The sequence below is a fragment of the Nicotiana sylvestris genome, chromosome 7, assembly GCF_000393655.2.
Source record: "Nicotiana sylvestris chromosome 7, ASM39365v2, whole genome shotgun sequence".
In the NCBI taxonomy this organism is placed as follows: Eukaryota; Viridiplantae; Streptophyta; class Magnoliopsida; order Solanales; family Solanaceae; genus Nicotiana; species Nicotiana sylvestris.
Genome location: NC_091063.1, coordinates 31,757,680 through 31,774,849, shown reverse-complemented (window position 1 = coordinate 31,774,849; position 17,170 = coordinate 31,757,680). Strand labels below are relative to the sequence as shown.

At 37.1% G+C, this 17,170-nt stretch overlaps 2 protein-coding genes across 2 annotated transcripts; one reads left to right on the top strand and one right to left on the bottom strand.

Annotated features, from left to right (window-relative positions):
* Positions 1-860: 860 nt before the first annotated feature.
* Positions 861-2,736, bottom strand: LOC138872937 (uncharacterized). The gene is made up of 5 exons (XM_070151358.1): positions 2,692-2,736; positions 2,517-2,608; positions 1,280-1,589; positions 1,142-1,195; positions 861-1,073 (listed from the first exon to the last, which is right to left on the bottom strand). Exons 1-5 carry the CDS (start codon positions 2,734-2,736, stop codon positions 909-911), a joined length of 666 nt encoding a protein of 221 aa, XP_070007459.1. The 3' UTR covers positions 861-908.
* A 2,950-nt stretch (positions 2,737-5,686) lies between these two features.
* LOC104246577 (calcium-binding protein KRP1-like) lies at positions 5,687-6,046 on the top strand. The gene has a single exon (XM_009802390.2). It carries the CDS (start codon positions 5,687-5,689, stop codon positions 6,044-6,046), a length of 360 nt encoding a protein of 119 aa, XP_009800692.1.
* Positions 6,047-17,170: the final 11,124 nt, after the last annotated feature.

The following is a 17,170-nucleotide window of genomic DNA, read 5'->3' as shown; positions in this document are numbered from 1 at the left end:
CATGATATGGCGCCATTAGATATGGCGCTATATGTGGGTTGTTTCGCCTATAAATAATGGGGTCATTGTAGTTATTTTGTGTGCTAAAAATTTCCCCCAGAAATATTTCATTAAAAGTAAGTAAGGTTTTTTATTATAAGCAAATATTTCACAAATGGCTCAACCTGGTCGTCCACCAATTTGCTTCTGTGGAAAACCATGCATGATGGATTGTGGGTGGGAAGGTGCTAACGCTGGACGCCGCTATTGGTGCTGTATGAACACGTTGTACAAGCAACCCGACGAACCTACTTGTGAATTTGATGAATGGGCTGAGGAACCATGTTATCAGGAAAGCTACAGGGAGAGATTACAGGATTTTCATAATATGTGGTTATACCAGCATAGAATACAAAAGGAGGGAGATAGAATTATTACAGAAATGAGGGAGAAACTGAAGGAGGTGGAAGATAAAAAATGGAGAGCAGAATGGAATTGTGAAGCACACAAGGAACGCAACGAAAAATATAAACGGGAACTTGCGGAGGTGAAGGCGAGAGTGAAAGAGTTAGAAGAAGAAAAAGAACAAATGGAAGAACGATTTAAGTGGTTGGAGCGAAGAATAAATGACAACTGAGGATGGAGCATTGGCGTGTATGTGTTTAGTGTCATTTTCATATGTCATGTATTTTTATTATGTTGGCCTGTTATGTTTGTGTTTGTGTTGTAGTAATGTTTTCCTTGTTTGTTGTACTAAATTTTATTTTAATTTAAGTGGAAGTTAAGTTTAAGTTGTTGTGTTACTATACCAAATACTATAAAACGAAATGAGAACTAAAAAAAGTAATTGTCATATTCGATTAAATATTGTTGTTAATGTATACAAAAATATTATTTACACCAAAAAAACATAAAAATGGAAGACCGAATCAATGTGTCCCGCATCCGGTGTGTCTCAAAGTAGCCGTTGGCCTGAGGCGCATCCCCTGCCGCCCGGGTACGCTATCAGGATCATCATCATCAAGTCGTCTCCTTATGGCCGGATGCGGCACAGGATGACATGTATCGGTGGTGCTGTCAGGTCCAGTAGAAGGCTACATAATAATATCAAACTTAGTATAGAAAACTACATAACAATTCACAAAAATTTATATTGTCTTACCATAATCGTGTCTGGATCCTGAATGTAGTCATCTGTCGCAGCATCGCATGAAGCCTAAAAAAGTAAATTAATAAAGTTAAAGAAAATAAATAAGTTATAGTAAAAACAGTAATAAAATTAATACTAATAAACTCATACCTGCGCATGTGATGAGCTGCCATAACTCAGTCGGTGCCCACTATCAAAATCTCGGATCGGTCGAGACTCATCAGTGGTAGACGGGCCAGGGAAATATCTACCCAACTCCACTCCTTGAAAATCCGAGCCCGTGATCAAGAATTGACCCGATGGGGTCACCTGCGACGTCCCTGGAGTGTCATAAATGCCAAGGCTGTAAGACGGCATGTCGGTCTCATGCATGCCACCTCCCATATCAGCAGCAACATCATCAGCAGGAGCCTCAAAGCCCCCTTGCTGGGGACCTCCTCTCCGCCCACGACCACGTCGTCTGGCACCAGCAGGTCATCGTGGAGCAGTAGAAGCTCGTTGGCCACCACCTCGTGGCATACCACGACCTCGCTGGTACGTGGCTGGGTCAACATAATCTGGCTCGTGTGCCAAACGCTGATCCGATCGGCCTCGTTGCAGTGTCTGGGCAGCCACATCCATGAAGCGACGACTATACTCCTGCATGATCACAGGATCGTGGACATAACTCTGCATCTGCTGCCCCATACGATATACGGTATGCAATCCAATCGCCTGCACAAAAGTTTTTAATATAAACTATGTATTTGACTCGAAATTACTATTAATGTAATTGATAATAACAGAAAACATACCAGAGCCTCATGTCTCCCGGCGTATGAGACGTACCGACCATCTACCTAATGAACTGGGTTCCCGATAAAAAGTCAGGAAACAGTGCGGTACCATGCCATATAAACTTCGATAGGAAAGTGTTGCAGAGCTGGGGTCAAGTCCCCTCGGCTGTCCCAAATACCCAACTGCGCTGCCAGCCAATCAATAAATGTGTCGTCCACCCTCATCCGATCATCCCTCTCATAATGTAAAGGATCCCATGCAGGCCGAGTCGGTATAGGCTGCAGAAATCCAAACTGACGAAATACTCGCTCTGAGGCATGATGCTCGAAAATATCGAGGCACGTGAGAGGGACGAAAGCCCTCCAAATATGGCGGTCGTGCGTGCAATACGCTGGCAGGGTACCTATCAGCTCTTCGTTGTACGGCGTCCAGATGAACTATCAAATAATAACACAAACCGTTAGTATGCGAAACACCTAGTTAAACAATAATTGGTAAGTTTAGTTAGATATTCACCTGTGCGTCCTCCAGAAAATCCAACACATCCCTACAGAAGGGGAGATTATGATGGCCATGATACTCTCGTGCAAGTCTATGACGCAATACCCACCTACAAGCTAGAGGGAGATCGAGAATATATACATTAGCCGGTAGCTGTGGTAGAGGTGGCCGAAGCTGCAGAAATCGCTCCCACACCCAAACCTAACATACAAAGTTGACGTAAAGATTAACTATAACTAGGTAGAATTGTAACTAAAGGACATATTATTTGAATAAGTTGTCACCTGTAGAAGCGGCAGAAAGCCAGAAACGTCTCTTTGTGTGCCCATGGATGCCCGACACATTTGCCTGTACAAAAATGATAGGACAGTACCACCCCAGCTGTAGCTGACTGTATCATCGAAGTCCGCAATATGATGCAGAAAACGGAGGCTCACTAGGTTCCCCGAAGTGTTCGGGAACAAGACCCCCCAAATAGAAGGAGCAACAACAGCCTCGTATATTGCTCCACATCCACCTCCGCTGAGTCGTCGGTGATAGTATCGTGGATCTGCACCAAGTGGTCTCTAATGCGGACCAACTTCATACGACTGCTCCCAATTGCTACATCTGGGTCCTCGGACCTGAAGCCCGTGAGCCTGTGCAGCATATCCATTTATGAATCCTGATTAAAATATCTCATATTCCAAGGCAGTAAAACTGGCAAGCCATCAGTGGATAGGCCATATAAAATCTCGACGTCCTGGAGTGTGATGGTGGCTTCGCCGATGGGCAGATGGAAAGTGTGCGTCTCCGGTCGCCACCGCTCAATCAACGTCGTGATCAAAACATAGTCGAGCTGTATCCGGCCAATGCTAATGATCCTATATAATCCCATCTCCTCCAGGTGATGGACCACACGGGGATGTAGAACGCGGGGAGGAGTCAAAAACTCCCACAATAAATCCACTCTCCTGCCCCGAAAAGTCTGCGTAAGCAACTCTCCCCCCCATATATGCTCGGATCTATGCTGGGGCTGTAGGGGTAGTAGCTTCGACGTCCGAGGGCCGGGATGTATAGGTGCATCCATGTCGTCAACTGTAAATTCATAATTTTTAATAACTATCATTAATAATTATGTGTTTTTTTATAATTTAAATTCATATTTTTTAACAACTTAATTGTAAAAATTATATATATACTTATGGGTTCCGTGCTAGATTTTCTGAGGCCTAGTGGTACCAAACTATCATTAATAATTTTATGTTTTTTAATAATTTTTATTCATATTTTTTAATAACTTAATTGTAAAAATTATATATATATATAAATTTTTTTATAATTATGAGTTTCGTGCTAGATTTTCTGAAGCCCAGTAGTACCAAACTATCATTAATAATTTTATATTTTTTTAATAATTTTTATTCATATTTATTTAATAACTTAATTGTAAAAATTATATATATATATATATATATATATATATATATATATATATATATATATATATATATATATAATTTTTATAATTATGGGTTTCGTGCTAGATTTTCTGAGGCCCAGTGGTACCAAACTATCATTAATAATTTTATGTTTTTTTTATAATTTTTATTCATATTTTTTAATAAATTAATTGTAAAAATTATATATATATATATATATATTATAATTATGGGTTTCGTGCTAGAATATAAGATAATTAAACAAAATGAATTCTAAGCTAAAATACTACACAATACTACGCTACAAGGCTCTAAATTTTACTACGCTAAAAGGGTCTACGTTTTACTACGCTAAAAAGGTCTACATTTTACTACGCTAAAAAATAATCTAAACTAAACGGCATAAAAACACATAAATATACATGAGGATATTAACAAACACATTTTTAGACTAATTTACATATTTTTATACAACACTAAAATTAAATCCGGATAAAATTTAACATGCTAGTTTCGGAAAAAATAAACACAAACCGAAATAGAACACATACAAATCAAGTAATATGCATTGTTATAAAAGTTTCAACTTAAAATAAATCGAAATACCTCGATTTAGAATTTTCGGAATGTAAATAGATCGAAATTTTGACTCCGGAAGAGTGAATCCACAATAACACGAAGCTCTACTCGACAGTGGGACCACCAATCTTCAACTTTTATGTGCCGGGGGACCCAAATTTTTTTTTTTAAAATGGGGCAGAATCGGGGGGGGGGGACCAAAAGGGAGTAAAATAATGGAGATGAAACGAAGAAGAAGAAGACGGAAGGATTTTTAATAAGGGGTATAGCGGCCATTAATAGTGGGGCTATGTAAGATGGGATTTTGGGGTATAGCGCCACTAATAGTGGCGCTATGTAAGATGTGTCAGGTTTACTATATATAACGCCACAAAAAGTGGCGCTATACAGTAACGGTGCAGTTACCGTTACTGTATAGCGCCACTTTTTGTGGCGTTATATATAATTTGGTAACTCTTTTTTTTAACATTTATTTGCATATTTTAAGTAAAAAAAACTATATTTTGGTTCCGGACTCGAAGAAATTTTAGGTGAGTTTGGGAAAGCTTTCCTAGAGATCCTTTCCATCTTCCAAGTTTCCACCACAAGTCCCCTCGCAACCCAACAATAGTCATCCCAATCATGTGACTCACCACTTTCAACAATTCCCTTCCTACCAAGACAAAAATATCAAATCAGTTGGCAACGCAATTTTTACCACAAAAATAAAAGAACAATTAAAAGTCTACAAAAAAAAGGTAATTCGGTGCACAAAACATCTCGCATGCATGTAACATTTAGAAAGATCGTATTTTAAGAATTTTAATGTAGATAATTTATCTTAATACAAATATTAACAGATAACTTTCACGACTTAAATATGTTGTCCCAAAACTTTCCTAAAAAAATGAAAAAGATTTTCTTAAAATTTCTCCTAGCAGTATGGAGCAGGTCAAAGGAGACATGGAATAATAAAAAAATAGATAATAATCCATGTGTGAAATGACAGTAATTGCCCTTAAGAGAGTGACAGGCTGACAAGCTTCTTAGAAACAGAGAGGCAATTGCAGTGTGCAAGAACCAAAGCCGACCAGTAATTAAAATCTCTGTGATTTGGTTGTCATCCTTAGCTCCCCCCCCCCACCCCCCTCCCCCTCCCCCAATTCTTCCTCTTTCCTAGAACCCCTTTATTTCCCCCCTTATATTAGTCCTACCATATTGTTCCCCAAAATCAAGAATCATCAATCAATAATCTCCCTCTTCCTACGAAAAAAGAGAGTTTTTTTATTTTAAGAAAATAATGGCTGGTACAAAAACCAATGATTTTCAAGATATGTTACCAATGATGGCAAATAAGCTAGGTGGGGATGGTTTAATAAGAGAGTTATGTAATGGGTTTCAGCTATTAATGGATAGAGAAAAAGGGGTTATTACTTTTGAGAGTTTGAAGAAAAACTCAGCAATTCTTGGGCTACAAAATTTAAGAGATGATGAGCTGCTGAGTATGTTAAGAGAAGGTGATTTGAACGGGGATGGTGTTCTTGATCAGATGGAATTTTGTGTGCTTATGTTCAGATTGAGTCCTGAATTAATGGAAGAATCTGAAGATTTGCTTGAATTAGCTTTGCAACAGGAATTCAAGACTAATCCAACAAGGTGATTTGATATCTGATGTTCCATTTGAGACTCGAAAGGGACATCATTTGAAGCTTCATTTGTGTAACTTACTTTTTCTTTCTTTGATTCTTATATGTCTTGTTTATGCTGAATTTTGGAAAGGAAAATGTTATTGAAAAGCTGGAAACAAGAATTGGGTTTCTGATTTCTGACCCGAATATACAAATTCTTTGTAATTTCATTTGGAATTTTCTGCTTCAGGTTTCAATTTCCCTTTTTATTTTCCGTTTGACATATATGCTTTTAAAGAAGTAGCCAAATCCAACAATGTGCCTATAACGGGTCAAAATACGAAATTGGTCAATCAATCAAAACTAATTGTATTAGTTACTCACAAGGTATTGAAAATATGTATATTATAGGTACATGATACAAATATATTTAAAAAATATATATTTTATCAACTATTATTTTTTGAAGCGACTAAAAACATAAAATATTTCTCTTTAATGGAAGGTAGCAAATTTCTGATAACTACGCGCAAACTAACTTGACATCACTATTACGAAAATCAAGCTAAAAGCCGGCTTATATCTGCATAATTGATCTTCAATAGGTGAACATAATAATCTAGTTATGAGTATCGGTAAGTATCAATTTCGAGTAAAATATTTAAATACTGATATAAAGATGTAGTAGGAGTATTAGTTTGCACTTTTAGTTTCTTAAATTTTACAAACTTATTTTTTTTCTAGCGAGGAAAAAGTACACCAGTTAATCAGGCCGGGCTGGCCCGTTCACAATCCGGTTTAGTCCGGTACTGTAGTGTTTGGGGCGGACTGAAACGGGTTGGGCGGGGAGCGGATTTTAGACGAATATTTTGGGAAACCGGTGCACCAAAACCCGCTTAGTCCGGTTATCCGTTAACGGGTTTTTACCGGGCTACAGCCCAGTCCAGTCCAGTTTCCGTTACAATTTTTTTTTTTAAATTTTCTGAACCGTTGCCAACATTCAAATTCAAAAATGACCGTTGGTAAAGGCCCTTTTTTGCAAAAATGGCCATTTTGGCCTAGCCCCTTAAGGAAATAGCCCCCACCCCTAATATTTGATAAATTACAATTTTAACCTTTTAAAAACTATAAATAGCCCATCTTCTTCTTCATTTTTTCTCATAATTTACTCTCTTGCTACTCTAATTCTCTCTTAATAATATTGATTATTGTTCTTAAATTCTCAATTGCTTATTATTTCAAGTTTCATCAAATATTTGGTTTATCCATTACAAAATTATTATTATCAAATATAAAGTATTCAAGTGAAGTGTGGTATCAAGTTATCAACTATCAAGTATCGATCTATCAATAGAAGTTTGATTTTTATTTTTTATATCAAATTTAGTGCAGCATTCGGAATCCCGATACGCTTGTTCCATCTCTTTCTCTTTTTTGGTGTATATTTTTATTTATTTAGAATTATTAATTTAATTTTCTTAATGGATTTATTAAGAGCAACCAAAAAAATGTGCATTAGTAGGGGTGATAGTAGTAAGAGTAGAACTTCTAAAAAATCAAGAGGTGGTGCTGGTTCTTCTAGTAGCTTTACACATATTTCTGAAAATTTAAATGTAGATCATGAGCGACTTCAAGAAAATTATGGTATAGATGATGATTTAGATGATATTCAATCACCTGATAATCTTGAAACACCACCAGCTACACCTGGTAATGCTAGTCAAACTCAAAATATTAGGGGTAGAGGTTGTGGTAATACAAGTAGGCCTTCCCTCCCTATTAAAAGGAATCAAAAATTAAGAAGTAAGTGTTGGAATTTTTTTGACAGACTAGAAGAAGATAAAAGTTTTGTAAGATGTAGAATTTGTAAGGATGTTTATAAATATGAGTCCGACAAGGGAGGGAGAACGGTCATAGGCACATGGTAGAGCACTACCCTATTGATTGAGGAGTAGATGAGGAAGATGGGCAACAAAAACTTAACCCGGGTACTGGGGGGTTAATGGGTAAATACGATATTAAGAAAGATCGGGAAGAATTAGCTAAAATGATTGTTTTAGGTCATTTACCTTTTAGTTTTGCTGCTTCACCATACTGTTACTTATATTCAAAAAATTTATAACCTCTTGTTTAAAGGTATTGCTAGAAGTACTTGTAGAGCTGATATCTTTAGGCTTTTTAGACAATATGAGACATATATACGTTATTTGTTCGCCAGTATTTCTTGTAGAGTTTCTCTTACTTCTGATATTGGTCGTGCTGTAAATGGAAATGATTATTTGACAGTTACATGCCATTGGATAGATGATAATTTTTGTATGCAAAAACGTATTATTGCTTTTAAATATGATGAAGATCAAAGTCACACTGGTGCATTTATAAGTAATACTATCCATGAAGTTGCTATATTTTATAATCTTGTAGAAAAAGTTTGTGTATGTCATTTGATAATGCTTCTAACAATAATGCTGCTATTACAATATTAAAATCGCATTTACACCCTCCACTTTCTGAAATATTTTATGTTAGATGTGCATGTCATATTTATAATTTAATTGTGAAGAGTGTCCTTGAATAATTTAAAGATGAGATCACTTTAGTTAAAAGAGTTGTCGGTGTAATTCAAGAAAATAATAGAAGTGCTAGATTAAATGCATTTAAGAAAAATGTGTACAATATGGACTAAAACCAAGACTCATGCCTGAGGAAATAGTTACTATGGGGAATTATACTTATTTATTCTTAAGATGGTGTTATAAATATAAAATACCTATAATTGAAGTTGCTAATTCTCATTGCACCGATCCTAACTGTTTGTTAACATCTAGAAATTGGGATGTCATTTAAGATGTTGTAAAACTTTTACAAAATTTTTATGTGGCTACACTTGAGTTTTCTGGAGCTTATTATCCTACTATTGCAAATAGTTTAGTTCATATTGCTGAAATTTCTCTTTTACTCCATAATTTGAAGAAGAAAGAAAGATGTACTTCTGTTGTTGAATTTATGCTAGAAAAATTTAAAAAATATTTCTACCCAATTCCCCCTATTTACCTAAGTGGTGATATTTTAAATCCTTCTATCAAAATGGGCACCCGTCGCCAATTAATCACTGCTTTATATGCTTATATGGATACTGGACCAACTGAAACTCCTGATATTGAAACTTGTATTTATGATCTACACAAACATTTACAAACTTTATATAATTATTATGCTAACATTATTGATGCTTCTTCTGCTGTAGATGCAAATATTCCTTCGAGTTCAGTTTCAACATCTGGGGCCGATATTTGGATGATAATAATGGTATTGAAGATTATTTGATTTGGTCTACACTATGAGAACATCAACAAACCAGTAGCACGAATATTGATGAACTCCAATTCTACTTGCAAAAGTCAATAGAGCCCCGCACAAAGGAATTTCTACTGTTGGATTGGTGGAAGAGCAACTCAAATCAATTTCCTGTTCTTTCGGCCATGGCTCGAGACGTGCTAAATGTGCCAATTTCAACAGTTGCATCAGAGAGCGCATTTATCCAAGCAAGGCAGCAACTAGGAGATATCCGTCATTTATTGGGCAGCAACGCTTTGAAAATTCTAGTGTGCTTCATAGATTGGATAAGATCAGAACGGCGAAATCAAGGGCGTGACGAGGTAGATGAAGCAGAGGACCAAGAAATTGGAGATATAATGGTTTATGGTTCCGATTCAAGCAATGCCGGAAACCAAGAACCGCATGTTAACATGGATGAACTTACAAAAAAGAAAAAATATAAAATGAAAGCCTTCGGTGCTTGATCCTTACATATTTCCTATTGGTCTTATTAAATAATTTTTTGTAGTCACGTACTTTCAAATTTGAATTTTAAAATTTTAAATTTAAAACTTTAAAGTTTAATTCTAAGCCTTAGAAGTTTGCAAACTTAAGTATCAATAATATTGAATAAGAAAAATAAAATTTACTAAAAAGAAATAAAATTAGTCCTGTAACGACACAACCAGTCGTTTTGAGCTCTAGCGCATCATTTACAAGTTTGAGACCATGAGCATCTTCACTTAAGGTGTTATGACTTGTACGCATGGTCGGAATTGAATTTCGAAAAGTTCGGAGTTGATTTGGAAAGAGAATTCTCATTTCGGAAACTTTAAGTTGAAAGAATTGACTAAGATTAGATTTTTGATTAAACAACCTCGGAATTGGGATTCGAAGGTTCCAGCAGGTTCGTATGATGATTTCGGACTTGGGGGTATGACCGGATCGGGTTTTGGAAGATCCGAAAACGTTTCGGCACCTATTGTGGAAGTTAGCATTTTTGGAAGAATTTCATAAGTTTGGGTTGAAGTGCATTTCAGTGTTATCAATGTCTGTTTGGGATTTCGAGTCTGGGAATAGCTCCGTATGGTGATTCTAGTGTTGGAAGAACGATCGGAAGTGAATTCGGAGGTCCGTGGGTCATTTTTGAGTCATTTGGCTAAAGATAGAAATTTGAAGGTTTTTGAGGAGTTTGACCGGAAGTGGACTTTTTGATATCGGGTTCGGAATCCAATTTTGGAAGTTGGAGTAGGTCCGTAATGTCGAATGTGACTTGTGTGCAAAATTTGAGATCAATCAGACGTGATTTGATAGGGTTCGACATCGAATGTAGAAGTTTGAAGTTCTAAAGTTCATTAAGCTTGAATTGGGGTGCGATTCATGATTTCCATGTTGTTTGATGTGATTTAAGGCCTCGAGCATGTCCGTGTTATGTTATGGGACTAGTTTGTGTGATTGGACGGGGCCCCGGGGGCCTCAGGTGTGTTTCGGGGTGGTTTCAGATCATTTCAGGTTGTTTTACAATAGCTGATGCTAGTGTCTGGTGTTGTTCTTCGCGTTCGCAAAGAAGGATTTGGCTTCAGGGACTGTTCTTCGCATTCGCGAAGAAGGAAATCTCTGTTGCATAGGTCTGATTTCGGAGGCTCATATCTCACAATCTATAAGGAATTTGAAGATGATCCAAAATTGAAAGTTGTAGCCCTTTGTGTCTAGTATTCAGAAACGTAAACCATTTAGCATTTGGATTTGTGTATAAAAAGTATAGTTGGTATACTAAGTGCTGTCCGGAAAGATGAAGAAGAAATTTGTGTTGCACAGGGCTGACTTTGGCAGCTTATATCTCAAAATCTACAAGGAATTGGAAGATGACCAAAAAATAAAAGTTGTAGATCTTGGTGTCTAAGTTTCAAAACATTAAACCATTTGTTATTTGGAGTTTATACCAAAAGTTATGGCTATTATACTAGAGGCAGTCTGAGAAGAGTTTGGAAAATGGCTTTTGGGAATATTCTTCTTCGCGAACGCGAAGAAGAGTCGTCTGGGCAGTGTATAAGCGTAAAGAATTGGGTTTGACTCATTTCATCTCATTTCCTCCATGGGAGCCGACCTAGGAGCGATTTTGGAGCTCCACTTTCATCATCCATGTCTAGGTAAGTGAATCCCACCTATTGCAAGTTAATTACTTGGATTATATCTAGATTTTAGCATGGAATATCATGTAAATTAGTAGAATTTTTGGGATTTTAAAGAAAACCTAGGAAATTTGTATTCTTGGATTTTGACCACGATTTTGGACATGAAATTGAGAGCCAATTATATATTTGAGTTCGTGAGGTTGTGGGTAAACTTTATTTTCGAAAATTTTGGAATCCAGGGACGCGTGCCCGAGGGTGATTTTGTCAACTTTTTGAGTGGAGTTGGGATTTTATATAAATTGTATTGTTATGAGTATAAGGGTGTGTTTTCATTAGTTTGCCCGTTATTTGGCTAATTTTGGAGCGTTGGGGCATCGGTTTGAGTCGTCGGAAGGGGCTTGGAAGCCGGTTATTGGACTTCGGAACGAGGTAAGTATCCTTTCTAACCTTGTAAGAGAGAATTGTCCCCATAGGTGAAATAATTAGTTATGTGCTCCTATTTGTGGGGGCTACGTACACACAGGGTGACGAGTGTCCGTGCGTAGCTACTATTATGTTTAAATCTGAGTAGTCTAGGACCCAAAATCATGCTATAACTGAAATATTTGTAATCTTATTGATAACTGAAATTGCCTAAATCATATCGAATTAGTAAAAGAATTTCTAAAAAGGGTTAAACCCCATTTTCTTAAATCGTTAAAAGAGAATTAACTTTTCCTTGGATAAATGTTTCTTGATGAATTCTTAATTGACTGTTTGAATGTGTGTATCTATGAGTACATGTGTCGCACGTATGATTCGCGAGCGGGGTAACTCTATTATTTATATTTGACCGTATCGACGTATGATTCACGAGCTGGGTAATAAATGCATCAATGGTTCGCGCCATTCGATCCTCTAGCAGTGCACAATTTAAATATTTATTGGATCGGGCCGTACGACCTCGACATGATTTGCGCATGCTTTTAATGCTTTCTTGAGATTTACAAATTGATATTGCCTCCCTGGTCTGAGATAAATTGATAAAGAATGGATTATGAATTTGGAGACTTCTAAATATAAAAAGGAATGTTTACTTGTTTCTTGACTTACTTGAGTTTACTGCCGTTTTTAATAAATCCATGATTATTCGCATTATTAATATATTATTATCGGACCACTAGTAAGTTCTAAGTCAACCTCTCGTCTCTACTTCTTTGAGGTTTGACGAGATACTTACTGGGTACACGTTATTTTTGTACTCATACTACACTTGTTGTGCATTTTTATTGCACAGGCACATGTATGTCTAGTGGCCTAGTTGGGCACAGTCATGGTTGATACGGAGACTTAGGTGAGCTGCACCTCTCGAGACGACCCGTAGCCAGCAGAATCTCCTTCAGAGTATTGTACTGTATTTTCTTTTCTGTCCAATTTGTATTCTGGACAGTTGTTGTATTACATTATTTCCTAGAAACTGCTCATGCACTTGTGACACCGGGTTCTGAGATGATTATGGGGTATTCTATATTAACTTCTAAACATTCTTTTATTTATTTTGTAAAGATTATCTTTTACTAGCCAAATTGAAGGAAAATCATAGTTTTCACAATTATTTAGACGAAAATTTAATTAAGTATTTATGGTTGGCTTGCTTGAGAGCGGTGTTAGGCACCATCACAACCCTTAGTAGATTTTGGGTCATGATAACATGGTATCAGAACACTAGGTTTAATTAGGTCTCACGAGTCATGAGCAAGTCTAGTAGAGTCTTGCAGATCAGTACAGAGACGTTTGTACTTATCTTCGAGAGGCTATAAGGCTGTTAGGAGCACTTCCCTTCTTGATTCCTTTATCGTGTGGTTTGATTCCTTTGAGGCTTATGCCTTTGTTTATTTCCAACTCAATCTTATGCGACGTGAAGCGCTTGCTATATCGATCGAGAATTGAGAAATTATAATGGTACTACATATATGGTGCGGGATGTTCCTCCCTGCATATTTGATTGGGATATTGTCATCGCCTTGCGGAAGGCCGTTCTGTCGTTTCTGCTCAGTATCAGTATTACCTAAGGTTTTGAGATTTGGCATTAATGTTTATGACGATTCATGTGTTGCTATCGCACAGTATTGGTGTAATGTTAGGATGCTTGTCTATGTATTGAAGCAGTGAATGACTTGGAAGGATGTTTACTCAATGCAAGATTCAGAAATTCAGAATTTTATTTTCGGCGGAGGAGAGACAGTCGGGCTATGAATGTTCAAGTTTGGTTTGATGGAGTAACAAAACTTGATATTTTTGAGTGTGTTGGAATTTTCATCTGTGATGTGGTGTCATTGTCCTTGTTGAATATGTTAAGTTCACTGGTATTATGGTTTTCTTCAATTTGCCTTTGGGGCAGAGTAGCATATGGGTTCTGTGGTAGGATGGCTACACTCCTTGAGAAAAATTTAGAGTGATTTGGGATTCATGGTGGACAGTGACTAGGTCTACGAGTTTAATTTGAAATATTGGCTAGCATAAAGGCGGGAGATTTGATATGATGGAAATGAGCTGCTTGATATGAAGAAGGATACAACATAACTTTAAATTGGAAGATATTGTCGCACATTTAGTTGATGTCCACGAGGAGTGAATGGACTTGTGCAGCCGGTGAAGGAGTACAGGCTTAGGTGGGTTATCTCCTATGAGCAGGTCAACGGTCGCATGGTTGGTGAAGCTCCTGCGAAGGATTTTATTGGCTATCCGGTAAGAGGTCTAATATGTGAATGTTGCTAGAGATTCAGAGTGTTCATGAAATGCTAACGGAAGGATTTCGAGGAATCTGGCGGTTTAATTGCGCAAGGTCATGTCAATAAGAGATAAAGAATCTTGGTGGGTTCCAAAGTTGTGTAATAGTGGCTTCAAGCTAAGTGGGAGAGACCCACCGCCTACGATTGGGTTGCCTGGTCGCCAATTTGTGAAATTTCTAGTTATCGACATATTGATGGGTTATTGCGACTAAGGAAAGAGAACATCAGTGATAATTTGAGCAAATGAATTAAAGAATGTGTTCTATAGTTGGAATCATCGATTCATGTTCAGGTTTTGGGAAGACTCAGGAATTATGCTTCGCGTAGAAGTGAGTTGCAAGGAAGGTGATTCAACCGGGTGCTTCTTTGAGAGGGTAGTCATGTGCTAGCGGAGCCTTGCAGTTGATTATATTCGGGACCAAATCAGAGTAGGTGACTCTCAATAATGGTCCTAGTGGGTTCAAAGGTTAAAGTGTGGTGCCTAAGGGTTTCGATTCCATAATATGGTTGAGTATCAAGCTTTTACAGCAAATTATGATAAGGAGCTTGGAGTGTTCTGTGTTATCTTCGGTATGCGGTATAAATTGAGAGGAATAGGAGAAAATAACTTCGGATTCATAGAGGAATTATCAGAATGGGTGTACCAGTTGAGGATGCGAATATGCACATAAGGAGGGTATGAGATGGTTTGTGGGAATTGAGACAACGTGGTCTCGTGAAATAAGGTCACTCAGGATGAGTGTAGATTTGGGTTCATGATCTTTTGAATATGGCTACTATTATTCCTAAGTCAAACCCAGAGTAAATTGGAAGAAGTAAAATCAGTCAACAATGGTTGAATTGGTATAATGGTGACAACGATTAGTTCTTTCAGCGTGTTAAGTTATACACATGACTACAGTAATGTGTGCGAGGTTTGACGGTCGCCGTAATTGATTTTATTTGGAGGCTTTCGAGTACTATGGCCTATTATGTGCAAATGGATCCCGGAAGAGTTATGGTGGTTTAGACCACTACTTGAGGTTGGTATTTTCTACGGTTATGAGAATTTAGTCACAGGTTGTAATGGTTCCCTTGAAATGAGTTAAGTAAAAGGTTTCTATATGATGAAGTGTTTACCCTATTATTGGTTAAGGAGTTATGATGAAATTCTTGTACTCTTGTGCATTGTCATGATTAAGTGCCGTGAGTAGCGTGGGATTTGGAAGTTGAGAATCAAGGTTGCGGTTCGGTGTTTACAAGGAGGTCACAGGCTCGGATGAGAAGGAAAAGAATTTAGATGTTTAGAGTAAGCTAGTATTATCTTCAGCGTCACCTGAGATCAGTGTCATGAGTAAGAGGTTTTGTGTATTGACTTGAGAATCCTTGATTCGCTTTGCAGTATTTGTATGGCCGGTGGTAAAGATGTGCAGACTTATTACCTGGTGCAGAAGGCCATGGAAGCATATCCCACGGAAAAATTGTATAAGTGTGACGTGTAGTTGTGAGCACGTGATTTTTTCCCTATATGAACTACTCCTATAAATTCAAGAAAAATAAATTTTTCCCATTATTTTCAATTTCGTAGATTTTGTAGCATTTTTTCATTAATTGTTTGCATTTGTCTGCGCATGTTAATTTTGTTTAATTCATGAAAAATACAAAAATATGCTGCATTTACATGTAGGATTTAATTTTACATTTTTGTTAGATTAATTAGCAAATTAATTGTTTCATAAAAACGAAAACAATCACAAAAACAAATTACTTATTTTTGCACTTTTCAATTTTAGTTTTTGAATTTTAGTAGTTTTTCCTTTAATTTGGTTTTTAATTAATTGTGGTAATTATTAGCTAGAGTTAATTAATTCAATGTGGTAGAATTAATTTGACTTATGATTTAGTTTATGTTTTTATTTTAATTTTAAAAAAAAAAAGAAAAAAAAAAGAGAATTAGGAAATAATTTTAAAGGGAAAAGAGTTGAATCAGATTTTTTGGGCCTTCTTTAATTCTGAGTCCCCAAGCCCAAACCAAACATCCCTGTACCCGGTTATACCCGCCAACCCAGGCCCAGACCCACTCTAAAAACCGGTCCCCCACCAAACGGTCCAAACGACCCTGTTTCGTTGAAATATATCCTAGCCGTTTAGGTTAAATGATCCAACAGTTCTTAACCGAGGATTGTTTGGTATAAAACTATCCAAATGCCCTGTAGCCCCCGGGTCTCGTCTCTCTCAACCTTTCATCTCTCAGAGAACCCCCACGAAACCCTAAATCGCCGCCCCAGTTTCCACCGCCTAGAGGTGGCGGCACCGACTCCTTTTCCCACCAAATCAACACCAAGTGACCACCATGACCTCCTCATCCCAGATACCCAACCCACTACCCTCGAATCCTAACAAGGCTCTTCGAATATTAAATCACAAGTTGAGCCCTAAGAGTCAAAATCGAGATTCTGCGGACGATGTTGGTCCAAAATGATTTTATTCACTTGTTCTCTGTGTGAACATGCGATTAATATCAGATTGGACCAGGAATCCAAGGAGTTGAATATTTGAGTTGTTTGTTTTCTTGGTCCGAATTGTAGAAGGTATTTCTTTTTGTTTGTAATTAATCTTCTTTTATTTTGTTTTCCCCTCATTGTTTTCTTTCTGTTCCTTCTCTTCTTCTAGTTTCTTTCTTAAGTTTTGATTAGATGCATGGCTAATTGAGAGTCCCGTCTTGATTGGTTAATTAGTTTGGTTTGACAACTTAGTTAATTCTTTCTATGTAATTAAGCAGTAATCTAGTTCTAGGCTCATCAGTTGGTTATTTCAAGTTACTAAATAAATTAGTGTAGATTTTTAACTATTTAAACCATCTCATATGGGCTTACATTTCACTAGTTGTGTCGTTTGGGTTATGGGTTGGCTATGACCCATTTGTGCAAGAACAACCCATCCAGTCTGGGTT

Excerpts from the sequence above, each read along its gene's own strand:
- LOC138872937 (XM_070151358.1), bottom strand. The coding sequence starts at position 2,736 with ATGGGCACACAAAGAGACGTTTCTGGCTTTCTGCCGCTTCTACAG. Across the intron at positions 1,590-2,516 it reads GATCTCCCTCTAGCTTGTAG|ACGACGTGGTCGTGGGCGGA; the intron begins GTGGGTATTGCG and ends TGCTGGTGCCAG. Across the intron at positions 1,196-1,279 it reads GCAGCTCATCACATGCGCAG|GCTTCATGCGATGCTGCGAC; the intron begins GTATGAGTTTAT and ends TTACTTTTTTAG.
- LOC104246577 (XM_009802390.2), top strand. The coding sequence starts at position 5,687 with ATGGCTGGTACAAAAACCAATGATTTTCAAGATATGTTACCAATGATG.